General features: G+C 40.2%; 1 protein-coding gene and 2 long non-coding RNA genes across 5 annotated transcripts in view; all 3 read left to right on the top strand.

Annotated features, from left to right (window-relative positions):
- The first annotated feature begins 62 nt into the window (after positions 1–62).
- On the top strand, positions 63–13,852 carry LOC122758955. Of its 2 annotated transcripts, none has more exons than XR_006358219.1 (4): positions 63–156; positions 314–383; positions 503–567; positions 13,795–13,852. It is a non-coding gene; the product is annotated as an uncharacterized LOC122758955 (long non-coding RNA). The 2 variants fall into 2 exon arrangements; XR_006358220.1 differs by lacking the exon at positions 13,795–13,852 and adding an exon at positions 2,342–3,200.
- Positions 3,412–5,925, top strand: LOC122758954. Of its 2 annotated transcripts, XR_006358218.1 has the most exons (4): positions 3,412–4,401; positions 4,502–4,564; positions 4,690–4,767; positions 4,850–5,925. It is a non-coding gene; the product is annotated as an uncharacterized LOC122758954 (long non-coding RNA). The 2 variants fall into 2 exon arrangements; XR_006358217.1 differs by lacking the exon at positions 3,412–4,401 and having other exon boundaries at positions 4,433–4,564.
- A 1,622-nt stretch (positions 13,853–15,474) lies between the features above and the next one.
- shisa8b (shisa family member 8b) overlaps positions 15,475–23,641 on the top strand; it is a 28,155-nt gene continuing 19,988 nt past the window's right edge. The window contains exons 1-2 of the mRNA XM_044014711.1: positions 15,475–15,834; positions 16,782–17,477. Coding sequence (XP_043870646.1) covers positions 16,819–17,477 — 659 coding nt within the window. The 5' untranslated portion in view covers positions 15,475–15,834; positions 16,782–16,818. The remainder of the gene's footprint in view (positions 15,835–16,781; positions 17,478–23,641) is intronic.

The raw sequence follows: 23,641 nt of genomic DNA, 5'->3' as shown, positions 1-23,641 counted from the left end.
TTTTTTGTCTGTTTTATTGGTGCTTATTCATTTTTCATCAACTTTATTGCAGCCTGCTCCATCCTGATGGAAACAGAAGGAAGATTCCACTAGAGGGAGCCATTGTAACTAAATCTGCCGTCTCCACCCATCATGTTGAAGCCATCTAGGACATCAGTAAGTGTGGTGGATGTTTCCAGATTTTACTTTTAGTGATGTTTCAGGTTGCATTCTGGGTAATGTAGGCAACATATATCAACAAGGAACAAACATGTATGTTATCTGTTATCTCGTAATTCCGAAAAAAAATGAAAGCTCTGGCACAATTCAACAGGCAGAGAATCATCCGTGGTGAGAGTCTTGTTTGAAAATCCACAGGAGCCTGAGTGGATCACAATTACGGGGTAAGTGTTGACTATGAGAGAGTGTTTGCTTTCGACAGTGGTGGCAGAAGTGACCTCTTCGCCTTCTTCTCTTCTCCTCTGACATGTGCAACATCAAACTGACCCTCGGACCACCCCAGCCTCACAAAGTCTTTCAAGCCTCACTCAGCTGGAGCCAATCAGCTCTCAAAGACCCTGATGAGCTGTGGGTAGCTTTCACACACACACACACACACACACACACACACTCTGAATCCAATGCACAGATATTTGATGCTAGTCACGCAAACATGCAACCGGCTCACTGTGCTCTTGCAATTTCAATAGAGTCACTTCACCCACACACACACTATCTTGTACAGCTGTCTGAGTGAGGACACTCGGGACTGTAACTAAATCGTGACATAAGAACCAACATGTCCTCCGTTAACATTTTTTTAGTCCTTACAAAAAAATGCGTGCAAGGACGTGCAAACACATTTCGTTCCTTAGCCCTTTTCTTTAACCTCAACAAAAACATGACTTTAACCTCAGCTGTTTAAAGGTGTGAATGTGAGGACTGGCATAAAATGTCCTCACTTTCAAGGTTTTGAAATTCAAAGTGGTCCCCACAAGGGTATACATACAAGAACACACAGGTCACAGCAGCTCCCCAGTGTAGCATCACTACCATCTCTCTCTCTCTCTCTCCCATACACAGAGCAGATAAAAGTCCTGAGGCCGTGCCACTAATTAACTACAGCGAGCTCCAAAGGGCCGCACTGACAGCAGCGCTCCACTGTGCAGCCAGCAGTCGCACATCATGTTTAATTACACGCGTAAACAAAAAAGTACAAAAATGTCACGAGAATGACATAAAATGGCCGAAAAACTGCCACTGTGAAGATCACAAGTCACAAATATCAAGTGTTTACGCTTTTTGTTAGTATTTGTGTCTCTGTGAGCAGCAGAAGTCAAAAGTAAAAGATTCATTTTGATTAACATTTCTATGAATGTAGGTTTGTGGCATAAGGGAGACATTGTTATTATTATATGTATTGTTTTTTTCTTCTTTTGTCTTGTCTTTCTTTGGGGGTCACCACAGAGAAAAGATATAGCTCAGGGTCACCCCAGCCCTTGACGAGGTAGGGATTCAAACTGGCAACCGTCTGGCTACAAGCCCAATTCTCTTCCCGTCAACCTTTGGCTGCCCTGCTTATGCTGAGTCAATAACTGTTTTTCCCCCATTATAAATAAATGGAACCCTTGAGTTAGCCACCGAAAAAACAGTAGAAACAGGGAAACAGTAGCTGTGCTGACTCGGCAATCCGACTATTGTAGTAAGTGGTATCTTAAAAGGCAAAGGCTCTATAACCATAGAATACAAGAGCAACATTCCCAGTTCTGTGTCAAGAGAAAGTTGAAGTATGTTTTGATCAAACCTGCAGTTTCATTCAACAACAAAAAAATTAAGTTAAGTTGAGTTAAGGGTCCACGTCTGCTGTAATTTTGATTTGCAAACTTTTTGTCATGCTCCTTTAAAGACTACGACAGGAGACCAAGTCAGGTCCATTTGTTTTGGTCACCAAATAATAATTAACTTTAGATTTATGAAATAAAAGTTGTTCATCATTAAACGTCATTTACATCTCGAAGAAAAGTCTCGGTTTATCCTTCTCACGCACGGCAGTATAAATGGAAATCTAATGCAAATCTAATGCAAATACGTGATTTATGGTGTAACTGGGTGGGGTTAGTTTGTCATCTTTTAAAAAAAATGGGTCTTTATAAAAAAAAAAAAGTTTGGGAAACACAAACTAAAAAGCATAAATTAAATGAGCAGCAGGAGCAGCTTTGACTCCTCACTTTGTCTTTGGCACTAAACAACATGTTTAATCCTGTGTGTTTGTGCGTGTTGTTCCCTTTTTATCAAACCACTCCACACGCCTGTTTCTGTGTGTGTGTGTGTGTGTGTGTGTGTGTGCGTTTCAACTCTGAAGTCTCTCTTTTGTGTCTCCATGCTTCTGTCTCTGCTGTTTTTGGGTGAAGTTGTGTGATGTGTGATGTGAGAGGAGCAGTCAGCGTTGGGGTGGATCCTGCTGCGGCTGCAGCGTCTTTGATAGCAGAGGATGTGAAGGCTGACATTTGCACAGACGGAAGGAGAGAGACGGAGAGGGAGGAGGAGAGAAGAGCAGAGCAGGAGGGTTTCGTTTTACACGTTTGTTTGTAAGACACAAGACGATGTGCTTAAAAATGACACAGTGGGTCAAAGGAGAAGCAGGAAACACAGTCACTGTTTGAGTCTCACTTAACAATATAGAATTACATTAACTGCAGTTTTTATTTGACTTCAAACTGCACTCATCAATATTGATTATTATTATCAATTATTACTCCACTGTTCACTTCACATCATTTCTAATCGGTTTCAGCATCTTTTAGCTCATTAACTTAACTGAACTGAGCTTAACTTACATAAAGTAATCTTAAGTGAACTGAACTCAATCACTGGAACGAAAATGAACTGAACTTATCTACTCAATAGAACTAAGCTTAACTTGACTGAGGTTGACTGAGCCTAACTTAACTAATGTGAACTTAACCTAACTAAACTTCATTTAACTTAGCTGACTGACCTAAACGTGACTAAAATGAACTTAATTTAACTTGATCTAACTTAATTGACTGACCTAAACTTGACCTAACTTAACTGACTGATCTAAACTTAACTAAAGTGAACTTAACTGACTGAATTGAATTGAACTGAACTAAACATAACTTACCTTAATATAAATTAACTGACCTGAACTGAGGTGAACTTAATTGAAGTGGCTTAACTTAACCTTAACTGAAGCTTAATTGTATAGATAGATAGATAGATAGACACATAGATACATAGATACATACATAGACAGATAGATAGATAGATAGATAGACACACACATAGACAGATAGACAGATAGACACATAGACAGATAGATAGATAGATAGATAGATAGATAGATAGATAGATAGATAGATAGATAGATAGATAGATAGATAGATAGATAGATAGCAATAACATGTATTGTTTCCATTTGATCATTGGACGTTGCTGTGATGCATTGTGCAGTCTAATGGCACAGTGTAGGAAAAAATTCCTGTGCCGTTCTTGGCTGCAGGGTTGTCGCTTTAAGAAGAATATAATATACACTTTTTTCGCGCATGCAGGTTTTACGACCAGTTTGGTTTACAACGCGTGTGATGTGCATGATTATTTATTTTTATTCAAGAAGTTAAAGTAATGCGAAGAAAAGCTTCCTTGGTTTTCAACAACTAACATAGCGTTGGTCTTAGTAATGTAAATGATTAAAGGTGTCAAATACCCTGTCTATAACAAAGGGGAGCAGAGTTTAAGTTGTCATCTAATCTCTTTAACGCCTCACTGTCTCAGGGCAAGGTATGGGAACTTTATTTGTCACGTGGGACACAATATGGTTTCTGTTACCTTACTTCCTTGTTTTCAACAACAAAAACATTCTTGATGCTAGTAATGGTTTGAATGGAGGTAAACTGTGTTTATTTTCTCACAATGTTAAACATGTCCTCAAAAAGGAGTTTAAACATTGTTTTCCCCACTTATTTCCTTCTCTCAGTGTTAAACACAATATTGGTTTATGTGGACTGAATCTTCAAGAGGGTACTCTAATTTTTTGTTAGTTTATTTTAAGTCATTAGTTTCTTAGTCTGGTTTTTAAATTTCTGTCATCTAAACCTGATACAAGTAATGGTGTTCTAGGTTGTTGTTTTTTTTTAAATCACAGGAAATCAATGAATAAAGTTATTTCCTAACAAGGATGTTCATATGCGGGAATAGGATAAGGGTAAAAAGAGGTGTTAAACATTTATTTCCTTTACAAAAAAGAGGGTTACTCCCCCATGAGTGACAACACGTGGTAAGAGGTGTGGGGATTTCCTATATAAACAAGCATTTTTGTGACTGTCCGTATCTCGCCAACACATTCGTGGAGACCCTACACCTGAACGCATCTACATTCTATGAAAATGGCTCTTGTTGCCGGTGAGTTTTCAACCAAACTTTTTTTGTCCTTTTTATTTTAAAAGACATTGTTATATCTCCTATTTTGTCTGATTTATTTTCTTACTGTGTTTTAAAACAGCATTGATGCCCATGGAAACGCATAACTCTGAATACGGTTCATTTAAGAGACCCCGCTTCTTAGGTAATGCTGAGTATACATTTTGTGTTACATGCATATTATCCTGACCCATGTAATGATTTATTTTCCAATCTAAATTAAGACCTGACGAATGATGACTTTGTTTTGTTTTGGGGTTTTTTTATTAGTAGAGAGACATTTGTTTGATGAAATACGGGGGCCATCATCGGTAAAACATTCTCCAGCCAAAAATCCTGCGAAACACGGTCAGTATTCTGCATCTAAAAATGTTGGTTTAAATAGGGATTTGGTTACAAATTTGAATTTTTATGCCTTTGTATTATACAGGAGTATATAGTAATTTCCAACAAAGGGTTCAGCCCCAAGCCTCAGACAGCGGATGCAGGATTCTTTTTCAAAGACGAGAAGGATCTGCAGCAACTTTAGAGAAAGTCGGAACAACTTCGTGTCAAGCCCCCATTGAAGAAAATAACCGCTGCAACAAAATTAACGAGCAAAAAATTAGAATAGCGTCTTGAAGATTTCAGTCTACGGTATTGTGTTTAATAATGTTTGAACTCCTTTTTGAGGACATATTTAACATTGTGAGAAAATACATGCAGTTTACCTCCAGTCAAACCATTACTAGCATCAACAATGTTGTAGTTGTTGAAACACCTTTCCTTGTGTATGGTTTTACATAACACACAGCACACAGTGAAATAACGAATGAAAATACACAGTGCTTTAATCCCCTTGATGAGAACTTGTTTTGCTTTGTGAGAAAAAAATGCCGTTTACTTCCATTCAGATTTATTTATTACAAAGACCAATGCTATGTAAGTTGTTGAAAACCAAGGAAATAATGTCAATCACAGCTATTTTGCCACTTTTATTCTCATTACTTTAACTTCTTGAATAAAAATAAAATGAAAGAAAATAACCGCGTATTCTACATCAGAACCATATTGTGTCCCACGTGACAAATAAAGTTCCCATGCATTCCCCTTGAGACAGTGAGGTGTTAAAGTGATTAGATAACAACCTAAACTTTGCTTACCTTTGTTATAAACAGGAGGCTGGACATCTTTTATCAAACCATTTCACACTCCTTGATCTCAACCCCCTTAATGACTTTGGTGTTTGAAAGCCTTTGTTCAGATTTACCTCAGTGACACAAACTTAATCAAACTAGCAGCAGTCGAGTTGCTAACATCATTTCCTGCTGGCCGCCATGTTTCCAGTGAGATTGAGCTGGTTCTTGGCACCGAGGCCTCGTCACCACATGTGTTAATCCCACAATATTCAACACCCTGTTACAACTTCCTACCTGTTAAAAACTTTCCCCAAAAACCGCCAGGCAGACGTGCATGCCGTCACTCACTGTCACACCATTATATACCCACACAGGACACTTCACGTCACTTCACTTCACTACTCATTCCAACTTTTAAAAACCCCTCTTTCCTGCATAAATGTATTAAAAAAAAGTGAATATTTGCACACTGGTGTTTCCTGTGTGTAACATTTTTGTAATTCTGTGCAAATGTTCGTACATATGAGTGTAGTTCTCTACATTTATATGAGATTTAAATGATTAAACGTGGTTTAAAAGAGCAGGTTAGTTAAACAGGGTGAAACAAAGGTGTAATTAGAGGGTACATTCCTGATATTTGTCTTATCAAACTGCATTAATGCAGTTTCCCCCTCCTGACTGCTAAAGTGAGTGGAGCGGCTGTGTTGTGATGCATCGCTGGGTGTGATTAACTCCAGAGGAGGAAGAAGGAGCTGGAGGACTTACCAAAATAGCTGCTCCCCTATTAAAATCAACTAGTGCGACTGCCACTCACCTGCTGCTGCTGTTGCTTAGCATTGCTAATGTTTCACGAAAAAGGGGGAGTTAGTACGACTGTGACAGCGTCTGCGGGGAAGACTGATGTGTCAGGAGGAGACTGAGCTCCTTCCAGGGAGACACTGAGTCCACTGAGGACGTTTATTAGCTACGTTCAGATTACAAGCTCAAATTGTTCAAATCTGATTAAAATCAGACTCGTTAAAAATCAGATTTGACAGTTCGTGACCCTGAAGCAGCAGCAGCATGAGTCAGCAACACTGACACTGTAAGATTAGATAAAATGAGATGATTTAAGATAAGACTAAATAAAATAAATTGAGCCGAGCTAGGATAAGATCAGATAAAATAAGATAACTTAAGATAAGGTAAAATAAGATGAGCTAAAATGATCTAAGATAAATTTAGATAAATTAAGATTAGATCAAATAAACTGATAAAATAAGATTAGATAAACTATGATGATTTAAGATGAGACTAAATATAATAAGATGAGCTAAAATAAGGTGAGATAAGATACAATCAAATCAAATTAGATGATTTAAGATAAGGCAAGATTAGATAGAATAAAATAAGATCATCTAAAATGAGATTAAATCAGATAAAGTTAGTTAAACAAAGAGCAGATAAAGTGAAATTAGATCAAATAAAATGAGTTACGATAAGATTAGATCAAATAAAATATTTTAAATTTGGAATCAAGTCAAATTATTCAGTAATCTGAACACAGCCAGAGCTGCTCCTGTCTTTCCTGCTTTCCTGTTTCACCACATGCATCAACAACGAGTTTAAACTTAAATGTCCGCAGAGGAAAAAAAACAAACACGTAACAACCCGAGACATAAAATCCATTAATGAAGTCGAGACATCGATTTCTGCTCAGCCTGAGACTTTTGGGTGTTTTTTTCACCTGTAGCTGTGAAAGGTCAAGGTGTCAACACTTCCTTCCGTTCACATCACTGTGACACAATCACAGCAGAAGGGCAGACGGTGAGGGTGCAGTTTTCCACCGCAGGAGAAACTTCAGATTCAGATTATTTGTATGAAACTACGGTGATGTTTTAGTGAGGGAAAAACAACAGGATTATCAGGGATTTATCTTCATCAATCTGACGACGGTTGACACGATTGGCGATCACTTCAGTGATTTCAGTGAAACACAGATTACACTCTAAAAAACAGTTTGTTTAGCTGTTTGACAGGACAAATATTTCTTGTCCCCGCCCACCTCTGTGCTGCCGCTGTATACACACAAACGCTCCCCCAGTCCGGTCCAAGCAGCGCCTGTTTTCAGATGAAGGACATCAAACCACTTTAGTAGGTGTCCAGTGTACCTAATAAAGTGGCTGTCAATTGTAAACAGCTCTCTGTATATTACTTTTATTACCTTGCTGTGTTGCATGTATTTGACTAATTTAGCATAAATACAAATCAGGATTTAGATTTTCTAAATTTAGCACTTTGTACTCAAACGTATGGAGGCAAAGTGAGAGCAGAGACACAAAGTCTGTGTGTGTGTGTGTGTGTGTGTGTGGGGGTGGTTATAATTCTCTGTAGAAATGATGGAGGTAAATGGACGATGCAGCGTCACCACTGATTTGTATCTGTTGAGGAGAGACGGGGGCCGAGGCCGAGCCCCTTCAAATTGCTAATCAAAGGCAGGCAGGAAGACAGACAGCTATTCTCACTGGATGTCCACTCTGAGCTCATTCACTTCTGTGTGTGTGTGTGTGTGTGTGTGTGTGTGTGTGTGTGTGTGTGTGTGTGCAGTTGTAATGGGCCCAAATGAAGCTGGATATTTGCATCTCCTTTGATTTGGTAAAGGTCATCACTGACAGGGAGGTCCAGAGGGGACGGAGCACACACACACACACACAGGTTTGTGTGTCCTGTTCTTCTTAGGACATTGTCTTAACTAAGCTTCATCTCTAATGTAACCATAACTAGTTAATGCCTAACCCTAACCATAACCTTAACCATAACCACAAGTCAAATCTTAACCCACAACTTAACAGAAATGAGGTTCTGCCTCATTAGGACCAGGTTTTGGTCAGGACTACTGGTCCTGACAAGGTCCTAAACACACACACAGTAGCCTAATTGGAGACAATAGTGTTGCACTCTTGGCCTTCCTTGTGTCTTCATCATCCAAACTGAGATGATGTATTTCCTACTTTTGTAACCTTTGTATTTTTTCATTTTCCAAACAGGCTTCAGTCTCTTAAAGGGATAGTTCAGGGTTGTTGTTAAACTGTGCTTGATAATATCTTTGGAATATGTTTGCCATATTTTCTTTTCTCGCCTGAGATTAAAGTTTGTAAACAGTTCACTCTGCTGCACCAAAGTCCATAGAGAAAATCATCGTTTTTAGCTCACAGGGACACAAGAGCTGTTGCTCTACTGTTGCCACGTTTGGTACGTTTTTGACACTTACGTAAACCCGATCAAATCATTCCTTACACTAATGTGACAAAATACACACGTTGGAATTTGCAGGTTGTGGAAATAGTTGATTAACAACTCCTGTGTGCTATGACGTAAAATCGCTAGTTTTCTCTATGGGCTTTGGTGCGAGCAGTGAGCGCTTTACAAACGCGGGAGTCTCTCATGTTTGAAAGTCTGTTAAAGCTTTGTCTTAAGGAAGAGGAGAGAGAAGTTTCACTCAGGTTTATTGTGGAGTTGATGATGTGTGTATGTGTGTGTGTTGGTCAGGGATGAAGTATCTCATGACATGTCAAAAACACAGGGAGTGTCACTGCATGTCAGAGTAGGCGTGGTTCAGTTCACATTTCCTGGTCCCCTCTCCCTCACACCTGCAGTTTGACAGTGGAAGAAGGAGGAGCCAACAGGTGGAGAAGAGCCAGAGCTGACAGACTCCGCCCACTGTTGTGTCGCATGTTGTTGAGATCAGAGTTCAAACCAGTTTCAATTCTGAGGAAGAGAAACTCAGACAGAGGTGAAATGGCGGTGGTTCAGCTGCAGAGAGACACCACAGACAGATTCACTGTGTGTCAGGTCATGAGTAAAAACTCAAATAGTTCTGTCAACTCAAATAGACGTGAGTTCTTTCAGGAGCAGCGAGTTAAACTCTGTGTTTAAACCTTTAACTTCTCTGCTCTCATTGAAACGACAACAATAGCATTAAAAAAAATCTACTTTTCCCTCAGTTTTATGTTTAAATTCCTCAAATCTCTTGTTCCTGAGTCTTAATTGGAGAAAAAAAATGACATGTGCTGAAATATAAGTGAACTTTTGCTTCTATAATCATTTATTTTGTCTCACTCTGGCCTTTGCGTGCTTCCATGTTATTATCAGTGCTTTGTTTGTTTCTGGATGCATGTTTTATTGACGTGTACAGTAACACGCATGTGCACAACACACACACACACACACACACACACAGAGCCCAAACCCACAGCCTCTGAAAGGTGATTTTTAATTTGTAATTACCCTCTCCTGCTCTCTGGAGTACGAACTCTTTATATTAGAATTTTGTGTAATGAGATCTGAACAAATCACACACACACACACACACACACGCACACAGACTCGTGTGCGTGTGTGACCATATAAATACAGATAAAGCACTGGCTGAATTAACATATGTAATTGGTATTCATTAAAAGACCCTTGCACAGGGAACGTTTTATCAACATGAGTCCGTTAGAATACTAACATTGTACAAGTGGATTTATTAGGCAGGGAACTCGGCCCTCGTGCATCTGTATGTAACTGCTGCTTTTTGATTTTAAAGATAAAACACACAGAGAGTGCAAACCTCCACCAAGGCTGCTCGGTATCCTACAGTGTCAGAATCTACTAATATAAGCTTCTTCAACTGTCAGTGAAAATGTCAAAAACTCTCTATTATTTTCTGTGTTTTGCCAGGTCATGACTGACATTTCCAGAAAACTCCAAATCCTTTTTCTTTCTTTTTTTTATTTCTGATGCCCAACGTCAGACAAACATGACCAAGAACTATGTTCATTGTTTTTTAAAGTTACAGTAAAGAGGCAGCAGATTGAAGTAAACAAACCATGGTGGTGGAAAATTAAATACAAATATAAATATTTAGTGAGGACACTAACTTAACCATCACAGCTAAATACTTAATACTGTAAATATCAAGTCCATATTGTGTATATTCTGCAAACTGTTCATAATGTACATTCTACACATATATATGTATATATGTACACAAAAAAACGTCATAATAAGTTAAGTTTTGTGTCATAAAAACCCAAGAAAAGATGCCATTTTTAAATCGTAGTCTTCCAGATCCGTGCCGCAGGTGCACCCTTGCTGCTGCAATAATACACAAATCCTTACATTAAAAAGAAATAAATACACTTCATATGAACCCAAAAGGCTTATGTATGAAATAAATTTAGAAAGAAGAAAACTATTTTTTTGTTTTTAACTCCAAAAAAAAATAGACTATTTTAGTTTTTTGTTATATTGTTATTTTTCCTTAACTATAATAACCTTGCTCTCCACACACACACACACACACACATACATGGAGCTTTTTTCATGTTGTGGTTGCCTGACATTATGGTCTATAAGCAGAGATCAATAGACTGATGTTTGTGATCAATCAGCTTCCTGTTGTGTGGTCAGTGCGGTCCGTCTGGACCAAACCCCTGCATCACGACCCTCAGACAGTCTGCGTGTGTGTACACTATGTCAATATTAATTTACGTCACCATATTTGACTTAAAATCAGGTTCTTTCATACTTATAGTGCATAAGTAGGATTTCTGAAAACATTAATACGTGTTTCTATAGTATATATTAAAGGTAACACTACAAAAAAGCAATAATTCACTTTAACAAACATAGTTATGGGTGTCGTATATTTAATTCAACCAATAAAAGCTTCTAAATGTTACTCACTGGGCCTTTTATCTTTCTGAAAAGTTGTTAAAATCCTTTTTTACGTGCTATTAATTATAATATTTGTCATGTAAAAAACGTACATACTGAAGTTGCGTGTTGTTAGAAACATGCTGCACCTCTCCTGTGTTTTGTTTTGCTTTTAATTTAGCCGTGGCGGCGGAAAGAGAGCGCAGCAGCAGCAGCAGCAGTGTAACAGTGCGTGTTATAAATAGATCTTTTATGATCACTGCATCTTCAAAGACACATAAAACGGAATTTAAGCGGCCCGAGCAGATTAATTAATGTTGCGTAACACTCACTAATGTCTCTGACTGAAAAAACTCTGCTCTTTGTGTTGTATTTACACACACACACATACACACACACACATACTGAGACTATTAGGGTTACGTCCAAATGTAAAATGAAAGGAACTTCCCTCCCGTCTAAAAAAAAGTACTGTTCCTGTACCTCAACATCCTCGGTGTTCACGTCCTCAACATCTGACTCCTCATCCTCTTCAGTGTCAGTGCCTCAAAGTCTGCCTTTATCTGCGAACCATAAAAGGTCAAAGGTCATCACAAAATCCCACCCCCTTTTATATTTTATATTTCCCAGGATTCCATGAGCTGATCAGCATCAAAGCCATTGGTGGATCAACTCATTAAGGGGCATTTTCAAATCAGCATTCAGACAGTGTCTCTTTATAATTAGCACGTTAGCACGACAGTATGTGAGACACGTCCACTGAAAAGTCTTCCCTCAGTAGATGAAAGATTCAGTCGATCTGTTCTCAAGCCACATCGTCTCATCTCTCATGACCGAGTATTGAGGAGAAAACTTTGAAAAGTATGACAGTGTACATTATGGTAAATTTTTACATCAATTGTTTGGATCAGTGTTTGCCAAAGACTGGGTCGTGTGGGACACAGGAGATTTGTTTTTTTTTTTTGGGGGGGGGTTATATCCCCTATAAAAACCGGTTTAAACCTGGGATTAAACGGGATTTTTGTTCATTAACAGGCAGATGTGAAACATACTTTTTCTTCCGATGCAGTGGTGACACTGTATTTTGTTTTAAAAAACCTATGTTTTTAATGTTCCCTGTTGGTATTTTATGTCTTTTACTTTACATTGACTCACTTACCTACTTATTGTTACATTATTAAATGATCACAGGAAAAACTATACTAATGCCATGAAATGTGATTGCACTCCTGGTCCTGGTCCTCGTGTGGTTTCGGTGACCTTTCTGCACAACAAGCTCGGATCAATAATTGTCCATATGTAACACACACACACACACACACACACACACACACACACACACGCACGCGCGTCACTAAAGGTCAAAGGTCCTGTATCAGTGATGCTTAAATGAAGTAAATAAATACATATCATCTGTTTCTTCCTTCCTTCATTCCTCCATCCTGTTCATCATGTCCTCCCCCACTCTCTGTCTCCCTCCTCCGTCTTCCTGTAAACCCTCTCTCTCTCCCCTCTCTCATCTTTGGTCCTCAGCCAATCACTTCTCCCCCACTCTTCCATCTCTCCATCCCCAACTTTCTTTCTTTCTTTCTTTCTCTCTGCTGTCAGTCTCCTCCCCACTGCCCTACATTCACTCTCTCTTTCCTTTCATTCTCTCTATTACACTCCCTCTCTCTTCAGATATCCAGCACACAGATAGAGAGAGTTAAATCAGAGGGAAGTGGAGGAAGCGTCGAGTTTTCCTCCAGAATGACGGGACATAAAGGAGGGGATTTTGGGCAGAGGCGATTAGCGGAAAGCAAAAACAAAAAAAGTCTCTCTGTCAATCTGGCTTATAATTCCATTAAAATGTGCACATGTGGTTAATTTACTATGAGGGAAGCTCCTTTTACTGGACTCTCTCTGCATGTGTATGTGTGTGTGCCTGGTATTCCTTATGTTGTGGAGTCATAAATCTGTTTACACAGTCACATTATGGGGGCTTGTCTTCCTTATGGGGACAAAAAAAATCAAGTCCCTATACTGTACTACATTTTAAAGTGTTAGCCTTAGGTTAGGATTAGGATTAGGATTGGGCCAGTAGTAGTCATGGTTAAGTTTAGTGTAAATCAGTGCAATGTCCTCCATCTTTATGAGGACATTTTGGCTGGTCATCACACCTCAATAGTGTTGGAGTTAAGGTAAGGTTAAGGTAAGGGGCTAAGGGAAGGGTCTAGTTTGGTCAGTAAGGGGCCGGTCAAGTGAAAAAAAATCCTACTTTTTGAGAGAGAAAAAAAGACCAAAATAATACAACTTTATGATTAGATTTCACATAATTTCAAAATAAAAGTGTTATTAATATACACAGTATATGAGGCAAAGTGAATCTATTAATGAAACAAAAGCATACAGAAATAATATTATTCTAACTTGATATTAAGTTTGACTCCTTCTGGGCTAAGGGTATGTATTATTATGTCTATGAGTGTCCTCACTAAAATAGCTGTACTTTTATTTTGGACATTTGTCTGCATGCATATGAACTGATTTTGTGTGTGTGTGTGCGTGTGCGTTTCTGATTTTGGCATCTATACAGGCACAAGTTGGGAATCAAACAAAAGAAGATGCAAAGCTGGAGTTAAACCCTGATGACTGCTGAATCTTTTTTGATGCAAATAGACCCTGTCCCCCTGCCCCCCACCCACCACACACACGTACAGTATAGGTGCACACACACACACACGGCACACACATTTGCAAACAAGTGTGCTATCTATGCCCAAGGCGAGAAGGGAGGGTGGAGAAGAGACGCTGAGAGACGAGAGAAGAAAGGGGTGGCAAAGTGGGAGATGAGGGGATGATGAGAGGCTCTGAGGTGGGGGATGCCTCTGTGTGTTGAGTTGGGGAGAGAGAGAGGTGCAGAACAGAACAGCAGAAGCGGATGAAGGGACGATAAGTAGATGATGAGCAGATGTTGACCGGCCTCCATCACGCCGCTGAAACATGTCACACACTCGGGTTTTTCAGCACACAGCTATTTCTGTCAGGACTTCAGTCATTTCAACAGACTCGTCATTGCTTTTATCCCTTAAGTTAACCATAACTAGTTAGTGCCTCACCCTCACGTTAACCTGGAACCACAAGTCACATCCTTAATCCAGCAGTAACTTTAACCAGAACCTCAGAAAACATGAACATTGGACTATGCTGGATGAAGCCAACCTGGAAATAAGAATATATTGAATAGCCACTAGAGGGCGTCTACACTGGAAAATAACACATTTTTTGAATATAATGGAAACATTTGCTTTTACTACTTGATTTTCCTGACCAGTTAATCGTCTCGATCACTATTTTCATCTCTTCTTCAGCAGAACATGATGATAAATTCATAAATTATCATCCACTTTGGAGGAACATGGACAGTAAAGCAGAGCTCATATGAGGCGACACCAGTGTGATGCATGTGACAAAAGTGAGTTTCCAGTCATAAAAAAAAAATCAGTTTGAAACTGAAAATGTCCTCAAGAGAAGAGAACACACGGACACTCATAGACATATCACATTCCCTGACCCCTTACCCCAACGTTAACCATCATTCATTCACACCAGCCCTACTTAATCGCAAACCAGGTTCGTTTGTGGGGAGGAAGTGTGAATGTGCAACCAATTCACACTGGAGGGGTAAAGCAAACTCGGACCGGCTGAATGCCGCAACCCCCAATCGAACCGAGTCTAGCGGACTATTAGGTGTGAAAACGACCCAGGTGCCCTTAACACCAATCCTAAAACCAGGTCTTGGACCTGAGGAAATGTCCTCACAAAGAGAGATTTGTTTGACAACTCGTCCACACATCTTATTTAAGTCACACACACACAAATATACAAAGAAAGACAGTTATGAGGGGAGACGTCCACAGAGAGAAGGAGAGAAAGACTTAAAAAAAGTGATTCATCACTCAGTTCCAGTCCATATTTCAGTTTTCCCTCCTCTCTCTCTCACTCTCTCGCCTCTTTCCTCTTTTCTTCCAGGCTTTTTCTCCTGTGGGGGATGATGGGAGATGCAGCTGGATACACACACACACATACACATACACACTCTCTCTCTCTCTCTCTCTCTCCCTCCGTATCTGGCACTGAAGTGAGGAGGTAAACAAAAGAAAGAAGATGCATTTGGTTCCTGAACTGTTGCAGCAGCTCAGCTTTCTCTCTCTCTCTCTCTCTCTCTCTCTCTCTCTCTCTCTCTCTCTCTCTCTCCCTCTCTCTCACACACACACACACACACACACACACACTCACAGAGCGCACAGGGTTAGTGTCAGGAGAACATCCTGACAGTCCTGAACCGCTCTGGACTCACATGTGTAGCAGTGACAGACAAGAAGAAGAAGAAGAAGACGAGGAGGAGGATAAGAGGAGTGTGGTGTTTGTTAAATCCCTCAGATCGAGGCTGATGATGGAGAACACATAAAGGACGGCCGAGGGGGAAAAAACCTGCAGGGAGTGAGAGAAGATGCTTCTGAGTAAAGTTTGTGGATTTCTCTAGCGAGACAGGGGGAATTTCTTTTTCTTGAACTTTGAAGAGAAATCAGCGAGGAGGTTCGACTGCGTCCAGACTGCAAAGACGGGGGAGAAGGTGAGTTTAAAATTCTGAGTTTAAGGCAATAAAGATGAAATCTCTTATTTTTTTATTTTTTAAAAAAAAAGGAAAAAAGGAAGTGTCTCATTTCAGTGGATTTCTCAGTGCAACAGCTGACACTAAACATTTAATCTGTGTTTTCTGACTGACCTGTTTCAAACATCCTCTGCCCTCTTTTCACCATCGATTCTATAAGTATGTAAAAAAATCAATGGATCCATCATCACAGTCTAAACATTCAGGCTAAAATCAATTTTCTTTAAAGGCACATGTGCTGTGAATTGGCTTGTTTTTGGTCATTTGAAGCATCCGTAGCATCCGTCATATGTGTCTGTTCTCGCTCGTTACTGCATTGTATAATTACCAGAAGATCATTTCATACAGTATTAACATTAACACTAAGAACAAATGGATCAGTAATTTCATTCGAGGTTTGACTAAATATCCGGACGCAAAACTGAAACTGAGATTAAATGGATTAAAATCAAACGATTCTCTCTTGTTGAGCCATTGTTTTTTACTTGGAAAAACAATGGCTTACACATGCGTTTCATGTCATTGTACAAAATCATCCAAAATGGGCAAAAAGTCAATGAAATGTTATGCTAAAATGCAGCACAATTAACTATTTTTATAACAGGTTAAACTTTCATGCTGTATATTATGTAGTAAAATTAAAAGTTATACGGAATTTATTTCATTGTAAAAAGACAGTTTTTGTGGTTCAATATCTTTTTTATTAATCTCCTTTTAATAACACCACAGCCATTTGACCTGGTGGCGGACTTGAACTGGCAACCCTCCAGTCATAAGCCAAGTTCCCTTTCCAGTTGACCATCGGCTGCCCCCGTTGTTGTTATGGTTCTAATGTTGAAATCATCATCTGTGGCCTTCGTCCGTCTTTAACACTCTTTCTCAAACGTTTCTCCTTCCTGTTTTGAAAGCCTGCTGATTTTGGACAAAAAGGGCTTCCCCAGCAGCATGGCGGCCTCCGACCCTGCCCCCTACCAACTGTCCCTCGTCTTCGTCCTCTTGTCCGTCCTCATAAAGCAGCCCGCCCTCGCCCAGGACCCGTCCGTCACCACGAGCGTGGCCAAAAGTGACCCGTTCATCGTCCCCACCACGCTGGCCAACCAGACAACTGGCTACGTGGAGACAACGCAGAACACTCCCCCAGAGACGGGCTTGTCCACGCCCGCAAGTGGCGGGGACGCCGACGACGAGGACTCCCCTCCGGTCGGTGGGACCCGTTGCCAGGGTTACTACGACGTGATGGGCCAGTGGGACCCGCCGTTCAACTGCAACGCCGGCGTGTTCCTGTACTGCTGCGGCACGTGCTTCTACCGCTTCTGCTGCCAGTTCCGCCAGCAGCGGCTGGACCAGAGCATCTGCTCCAACTACGACACGCCCATCTGGGCCAACACCGGCAAACCCGTGGCCACCATCACCGAGGGCCAGGGGGACCAGGACCGAGACCGCACTCACCTCATCGTCTACATCATCTGTGGAGTGGTGGCCATCATGGTGCTGGTGGGCATCTTCACCAAACTGGGCCTGGAGAAAAGTCGAGGGGGAAGCGGTGGAGGAGGAGGAGGAGCCGGAGGAGGAGCAGGGGCGGGGCATGCCGACCTCAACTCCAGGTGAGGCGTGTGTGCATGTGTTTATGCGCGGGGGAAAAAAGAAAATGGCTGACAAAAATATGGCTTATTGATGCTTTTATTTTGCCTCGGTTTGGTCTTCGTGAAAGGAAATGATGTAACACCTGACTGAGGGAGCATTTGTGTGTATACAGCAGCAGAGCAGTGGTGGGCGGAGACAAGAAGCATTTAAACCGTAACAGAATCTGTTTTATTTAAAGCAGTAGAATTCACTTCAGGAACTTTCAGTCAAACTCCATCATGTTTACAGTCATCGCATTTAACGTCCATCTGTCCCAAACGTTGTCTCCTGTCCCTCACCTACATAATCTCTGTGCGTCTTTTGCATCGGTATGGTTGTTACAATGTACTTCCTCTAGAGGGCAGTGCCGGTTGCCAAGTTGCAGGCGTCAAACAAACACAACAGCGACCGCTGAAAAGGTTATTTATGTTTTTACTTGACCCGAAATTGACAGAAACACACGTAACTCCTAGACCGTGATATCTAGAAAATTCAAAAACTATGGACTGGCCATCTGTCCGCCCTTTCTTCCCGCCCTTTCATCGACCCTCATGTGGAGGATAAAACGGTAGACGATGGATGGATGGATACAGGAAAGCAGAGAGATAGAGCTTTACGCCCATATACTTGTCATTACGGTAGAACCTCAGGACCAATCACAGACGAGATTCACCGGCGCGTCACACGTTTGTGGCGTCAGCTTCTCATTACTGTAATTCCTAAACAGCGAAGATGAATTTGTTTACATTTAAATGCCATTTTTAATGTGGAAACACCTAAATGAATGAAGTTAATAATTTGCTTAATGTAATTTGAAAATAACTTAATTAATGTTGGTTTCTTCCAATTTAATCCGTCAACCATTTTCTTTTTTTCACCGTGCATTTTATGTTTTCATGTGTGTGTTGTGGGTGGATGTCTGAATGTTAGCATAGTTTCTCAAACAGTAGATTAAGGTGGATTATAGTTTGTGTGTGTGTGTGTGCGTGAGAGAGACAGTGTCATGTTTGCATCCATCTGTGTGTGTGTTTGTGTGTTTGCATGCATGTGTTTGCTGATGCATTGTGGGGACGTTGGAAAGTTGGAAATTCTGACTTGAAAACACCAAAAAACAACAGTTAACGCTAAAATTAGCAGCTTGGAATTTACAACTTTCTAACTCGTGAATATGTATTTATAATGTAGGTTTACTTATTTGTGCACATGCATGTGTGTGTGTGTGGTAGTTAGCATAGCTTAACTTCCTCTAATGTCACATGACCAAGTCTGTTCAGGTGTTTCTGATCACACACAGATTCTTGTACAGCATTCTCACTGAGGACACTGACAGACATAATACAGCACCTTGCCCCTTTACCCCTTACCTTAACCACTACAACCAGAAAATGACTTTGGTAGAAGTTAAAGTCACTTTTTTATGATATTACTTAAGTAAAAGTATGACATTTACTGTACTTAAGTATCAAAAAGTAATTTTCTGAAAATGGAGTTCGGATTGAGCCATGGTGGCTCAGTGGTAGGGTGAGTTGTCTTTCTCCTGGGAGGTTGTGGGTTCAATTTCTGGCTCTATATAGTCTATATGTGGGTGTGGGTGAGTATCCAAGACGTGTGAATGGGTGAAAACTGTAGTGTAAAGCAGCTCATCAAGACTAGAAAAGCTCTATAAATACAGACCATAATACCAACTCTTCTTCTTTTGATTTTATTTGGTAGTAACGAGTAACAAAGATATGGAAATGTAGTTGAGTAAAAGTAAAGGTTGCTAGAAATATAAATAACAATGTAAAGTACAGATGTGTGAATTTTGTACTTAAGTACTTTGTTACATTACAACACTGATCACAACTAACCCTTAACTCAAAATGAATGACCTTAAAACCAGATCTTAACCCTCAATAAAGTTGTGAGTCCTATACCAAAGACAGATTTGTCCTTACAGCCTACTACAGACATATTTATACATACATGCATACACACACTGTATATAGATGTACATCATGCCTTTATTTTGTTTTTGTTCATTATTTTTTTTATCATGTTTCTAATTTTCTTTTTTCCTTTGTTTTTATTTCTTTGCTGCCTGTTTCTTTGTTTCTCTTTTTCTGTTTTTTTCTTTTCTTTTCTTTTCTGTTCTGTTCTTTTTCATTATTATTTATTTTTATATATATATATATTCCACCCCTTTTGTACTATTTACTTTGTACCATAAGCATGACTTACATTTGAAATAAACAAAAAAACAAGAAAAAATACAAAAAAACAACCTATTGACCAAATTTTTTTTTTTTTTTTTTTGCTGCAGTCAGTTGTTTTGAGTCAGTGTTTGACAAAGTCCCACAAATCAAATCACCTTATCTTACACCTTTGAACACTGAAGAGATGTATTCATTTTGTAGAACACACACACACACACACACGCGATATTTTAAAAAATCTGCTTCATCTCATGTTCTCCAGACGCGTGGTGGAACTCTCTCTGCCCAGGGTTCAATGTCTTCACCTCAGGAAATCATTACTGCAAACAGCATGAGCTCAGATCTCCACATTTCATCCCAAATTATCCAACGATCACTCCAGCTGCCTCTCCTCACTCTCTCTCCTCCGTCTCGGTTTATTACTTTGTTTCCTTCTATGAATCTCAGTGATGCTCAAGTCTCTTTCCTCCTTCCTTGTCCAGCCGTCATCCCTCCCTCTTTTTACTTTCCCCTTCTCTCGCAGAGTTCGTCTTCCTTTTCATCCGCTCATTTCTTTCCTCTGGGGCCTAAAGAGCCAAGAGACAAGGGACCAGATCCAACTACTCACATCTTTCTCTTTTTTCTCTCCATCCTCTCATCGTCTCCTCCCTTTTTGCTTCACTTTCTATGATTTCTTCACACACTGTAATTTGAATAAGTTTGTGTGCATGTCCCCATTAACCTGAGCCGCAGACCTCATTTCAGTGGATAACACACACACAGCCAGGATTAATATTTCCTGCAGGGTAGCACCTCACTCCCGCTGCACAAACACTCCTCGCTCCCACAAGATTAGTGCTCCTCCTCCTCGAGATTAAAGAAGTTTCACCGAGATTACAGCTTTACCGTCTCTGGTCCACGCTTGCCTGCGTGTGCTCGTTTGTGTCTCAGCCCCGCTGACGTAAATCCCCAGTCCAAAAGACCTCGTTTACTCAGCTTCATGAGGTGAAAATGCATAAAAATCAACCCACGTCAGAGTGGGATCATGTTACACCAAAGGCAGACTTTTACACACGGAAATAGAGCCGGTTCACCCCAAATCAGCTTTGGAACTCAAAATGTAAAGATTACACAACCCACTCGACAGTCTTTTTCTTCAGGAAAAACATGCGTCGTGGCACATATGAGTGTGATTGACAGCTGCTATCGTCCAATAGGAGCCTGGTTGCAGGTGAACGTCCACTGGTCAAAAAAATGGTGCTTGTCAAATTCTGTTGAAAGATACAAAACTTACTTCTTACGGGTGACGACGACATCAGAACTCACTTTGAATGGAAGTCTGTGGGGAAGTGAGCTTGTCACTCATCCTTTAAGAGCTAAAAACTGAGGCAACTGGATTTCTGTTTGGCTTTTTTGACATTTAACCTCTTCCTTCACCTCTGATTTTGGTGTGGGAGTCAGAACTGAACAATCACTTTTGGATGTTTGTTTTTAGCACTTACTGTGAAGGACAAGTGAGAAGTAGAAATTTAGTTTTTCCTGTCAACATCAACAGACAGCTGCTCTTCGGTGGCTTCCAGGATGTATACAGAAGCTGCCAGACGTCGCTTCTCTAAGGGGAAACTGGTTCCCTTTTTTCAGAGATTATTGAAATCTAATCACTACCAGATTTGGGTTAGCGATCCCCCAGGCTAACTTTCAGGGAGTCTTCATGTCAATTTTGCAAATTATTGTAAATTACAGAGTGATTGACAGCTGGTATCATCAATAAGAGCCTGGTTGCAGATGACAAACCCCCATGATTTTGGTCATAATTACAAACTTTGAGGATTCATAACAGGAGTTAGGAGTTCTGGCCAAGAAGGCTGCACAACAACATAGTCACAGATGACAACAACACATATACAACTATCATACACAACAAAATGACAACAACACTGCATCCAACCACTGTAATACAGCATCAAGGACAACGCCAAGATAATAGAATAGAATAGATAGTATTTTCATTGAAAAATTGGTTTCCGTCTCTTTTTAAGATGCTTAACAATAGTAATATATATAATAAAATTAAATATAAACTGTAAAAAGTTTGACTAAGTCAATCCAAGGATTCAAGGTGCTTTATTGTTCATTCCAACATGCAGATGTCTATGAAAGAACCAAATTTGGAACTCAGGGACCGGAGAAACGCAATAAAATAATGAAAGAGAATAAAGAGAATATATTGACACAAAACAAAAGAGGATAATAAATAAAAACCATATCAAACAGATGCTTAAGTTATGCTACAGGTGCAGTTTCTAGGATGACCTTGCAAAGAATTGTTTCCTCTCGAAGCCTCAAAATCGACTTAAATTGTCAGTTCTGACTGTTTCAAGCACCTTCTGCAACACAACAGGTTTACAGTCTGTTCACAAATCCACATTCAAACAGAAAAGAAATGGAGAGAGCGCCGCCTTAGGTCATTCACGTCACGTCTAATGAGGAGCTCCCGACTGCAGAGAGCACCGGCTTTACACTGAGAGAGTCAACAAACACCACTGACCTTCACCATCACACACACACACACACACACTCAGTGTGATTTATAGTTCAATTAACAACAAGAATGATAGCGGTGGTGTTACGGTTGCGTGAGCACGGCTCAGATTCACCACAGTGGTCGGGACAGCCGCGAGGCCACGCTTGCAGTGCTGCAGTCCAGCTGACACGAGGACCAACACGGTTGGCAGCGGAGGTCACATGATGTGTATGTGTGTGTGTGTGTGCAGTCATGTGAGAGTGTATGTGCGTGTCTGGACATATGTGTGGCCCCAGAGGTCAACAGTGAAATAATCCAATAATCAGACAAAAACAGAGGGAATTGATCCGGTTAATGAGAATCTGATCGAAGGGGTTTTGTCTGGACTTTCAGGAGACGTGTGGTTTCCACGACAACACGTCAAACAGGTGGTCCTACAATGTTTGACTGTTTGCATGTCCTATACATTTAGTGTGTTAGGGCTGTGCAATAATATATGGATATTATCTATGTCATCACCTAAAACAAGATATTATGTTAGATTTAGGATATCGTCATATGAATTAGTGAAATACACAAAATATAAATATTATAATTTAACCATATTTATAGACAATTTCATTATTTCTAACTCATAAATACCCTTTTAACACTAAAAAGCAAAATAAATTGAGGGTCAAGTTAAGATGTACAAGAGTGTCTTTGTATTTGTTTCCTCGTTAGGACCTTTTTCTGACATAAATACTAACCTTGTCAGGACCAGTCCTCATGGAGACCAAATACTATAGGGGAAAGCTATAGGGAATGCATTATGTCTATGAAGTGTCCTCACTAAGATGTAAAAACAAGTGTGTGTGTGTGTGTGTGAAATGGACTAGTGATCAGATCTGTTGCGTGCAGTGGAAGTCCATGTGTGCGTCCACACAGTATTGAGTATCGCTGACGTGTGTGCTTTCAATCAGGACAAATCCGTCAAACCCTTTAAATGACAGTGTCCTTCATTACATAACATGAGACATAAACGCACACACAGAGGTTTGCACAGCTATTCCTCTTAGGACACTGCATTGACTTCCATTCATCTGGACAGACTAAACAAAGCTTTATCCCTAATGGTAACCATCACTAGTTAAGTTAGTTATTATTAATCCCCTTAGGGAAAGTATTCCTCTGCATTTGACCCATCCTTGAATTAGGAGCAGTGGGCTGCCACACTGAGTGGCGCCCGGGGAGCATTGGGAGTTGGGTACCTTGCTCAGGGGTACCCCAGCCCTTTTTTGGCCGGATGGGGATTTGAACCGGCAACCCAGTTATCACAACTAAGTGCCTTACCCGAAAAACCAGGTCTTAACCATTAAAAAGCCAGACAATATGTCCCCACACAATTAGGTTTGTACATTTTTTGGACCTCAAAAAGTTCTAAATAGTACACACAAGTACACAAACA

Source organism: Solea senegalensis, linkage group LG18, assembly GCF_019176455.1.
Source record: "Solea senegalensis isolate Sse05_10M linkage group LG18, IFAPA_SoseM_1, whole genome shotgun sequence".
NCBI classification, from domain to species: Eukaryota; Metazoa; Chordata; class Actinopteri; order Pleuronectiformes; family Soleidae; genus Solea; species Solea senegalensis.
This window is presented reverse-complemented; position numbering and strand designations above follow the sequence as displayed.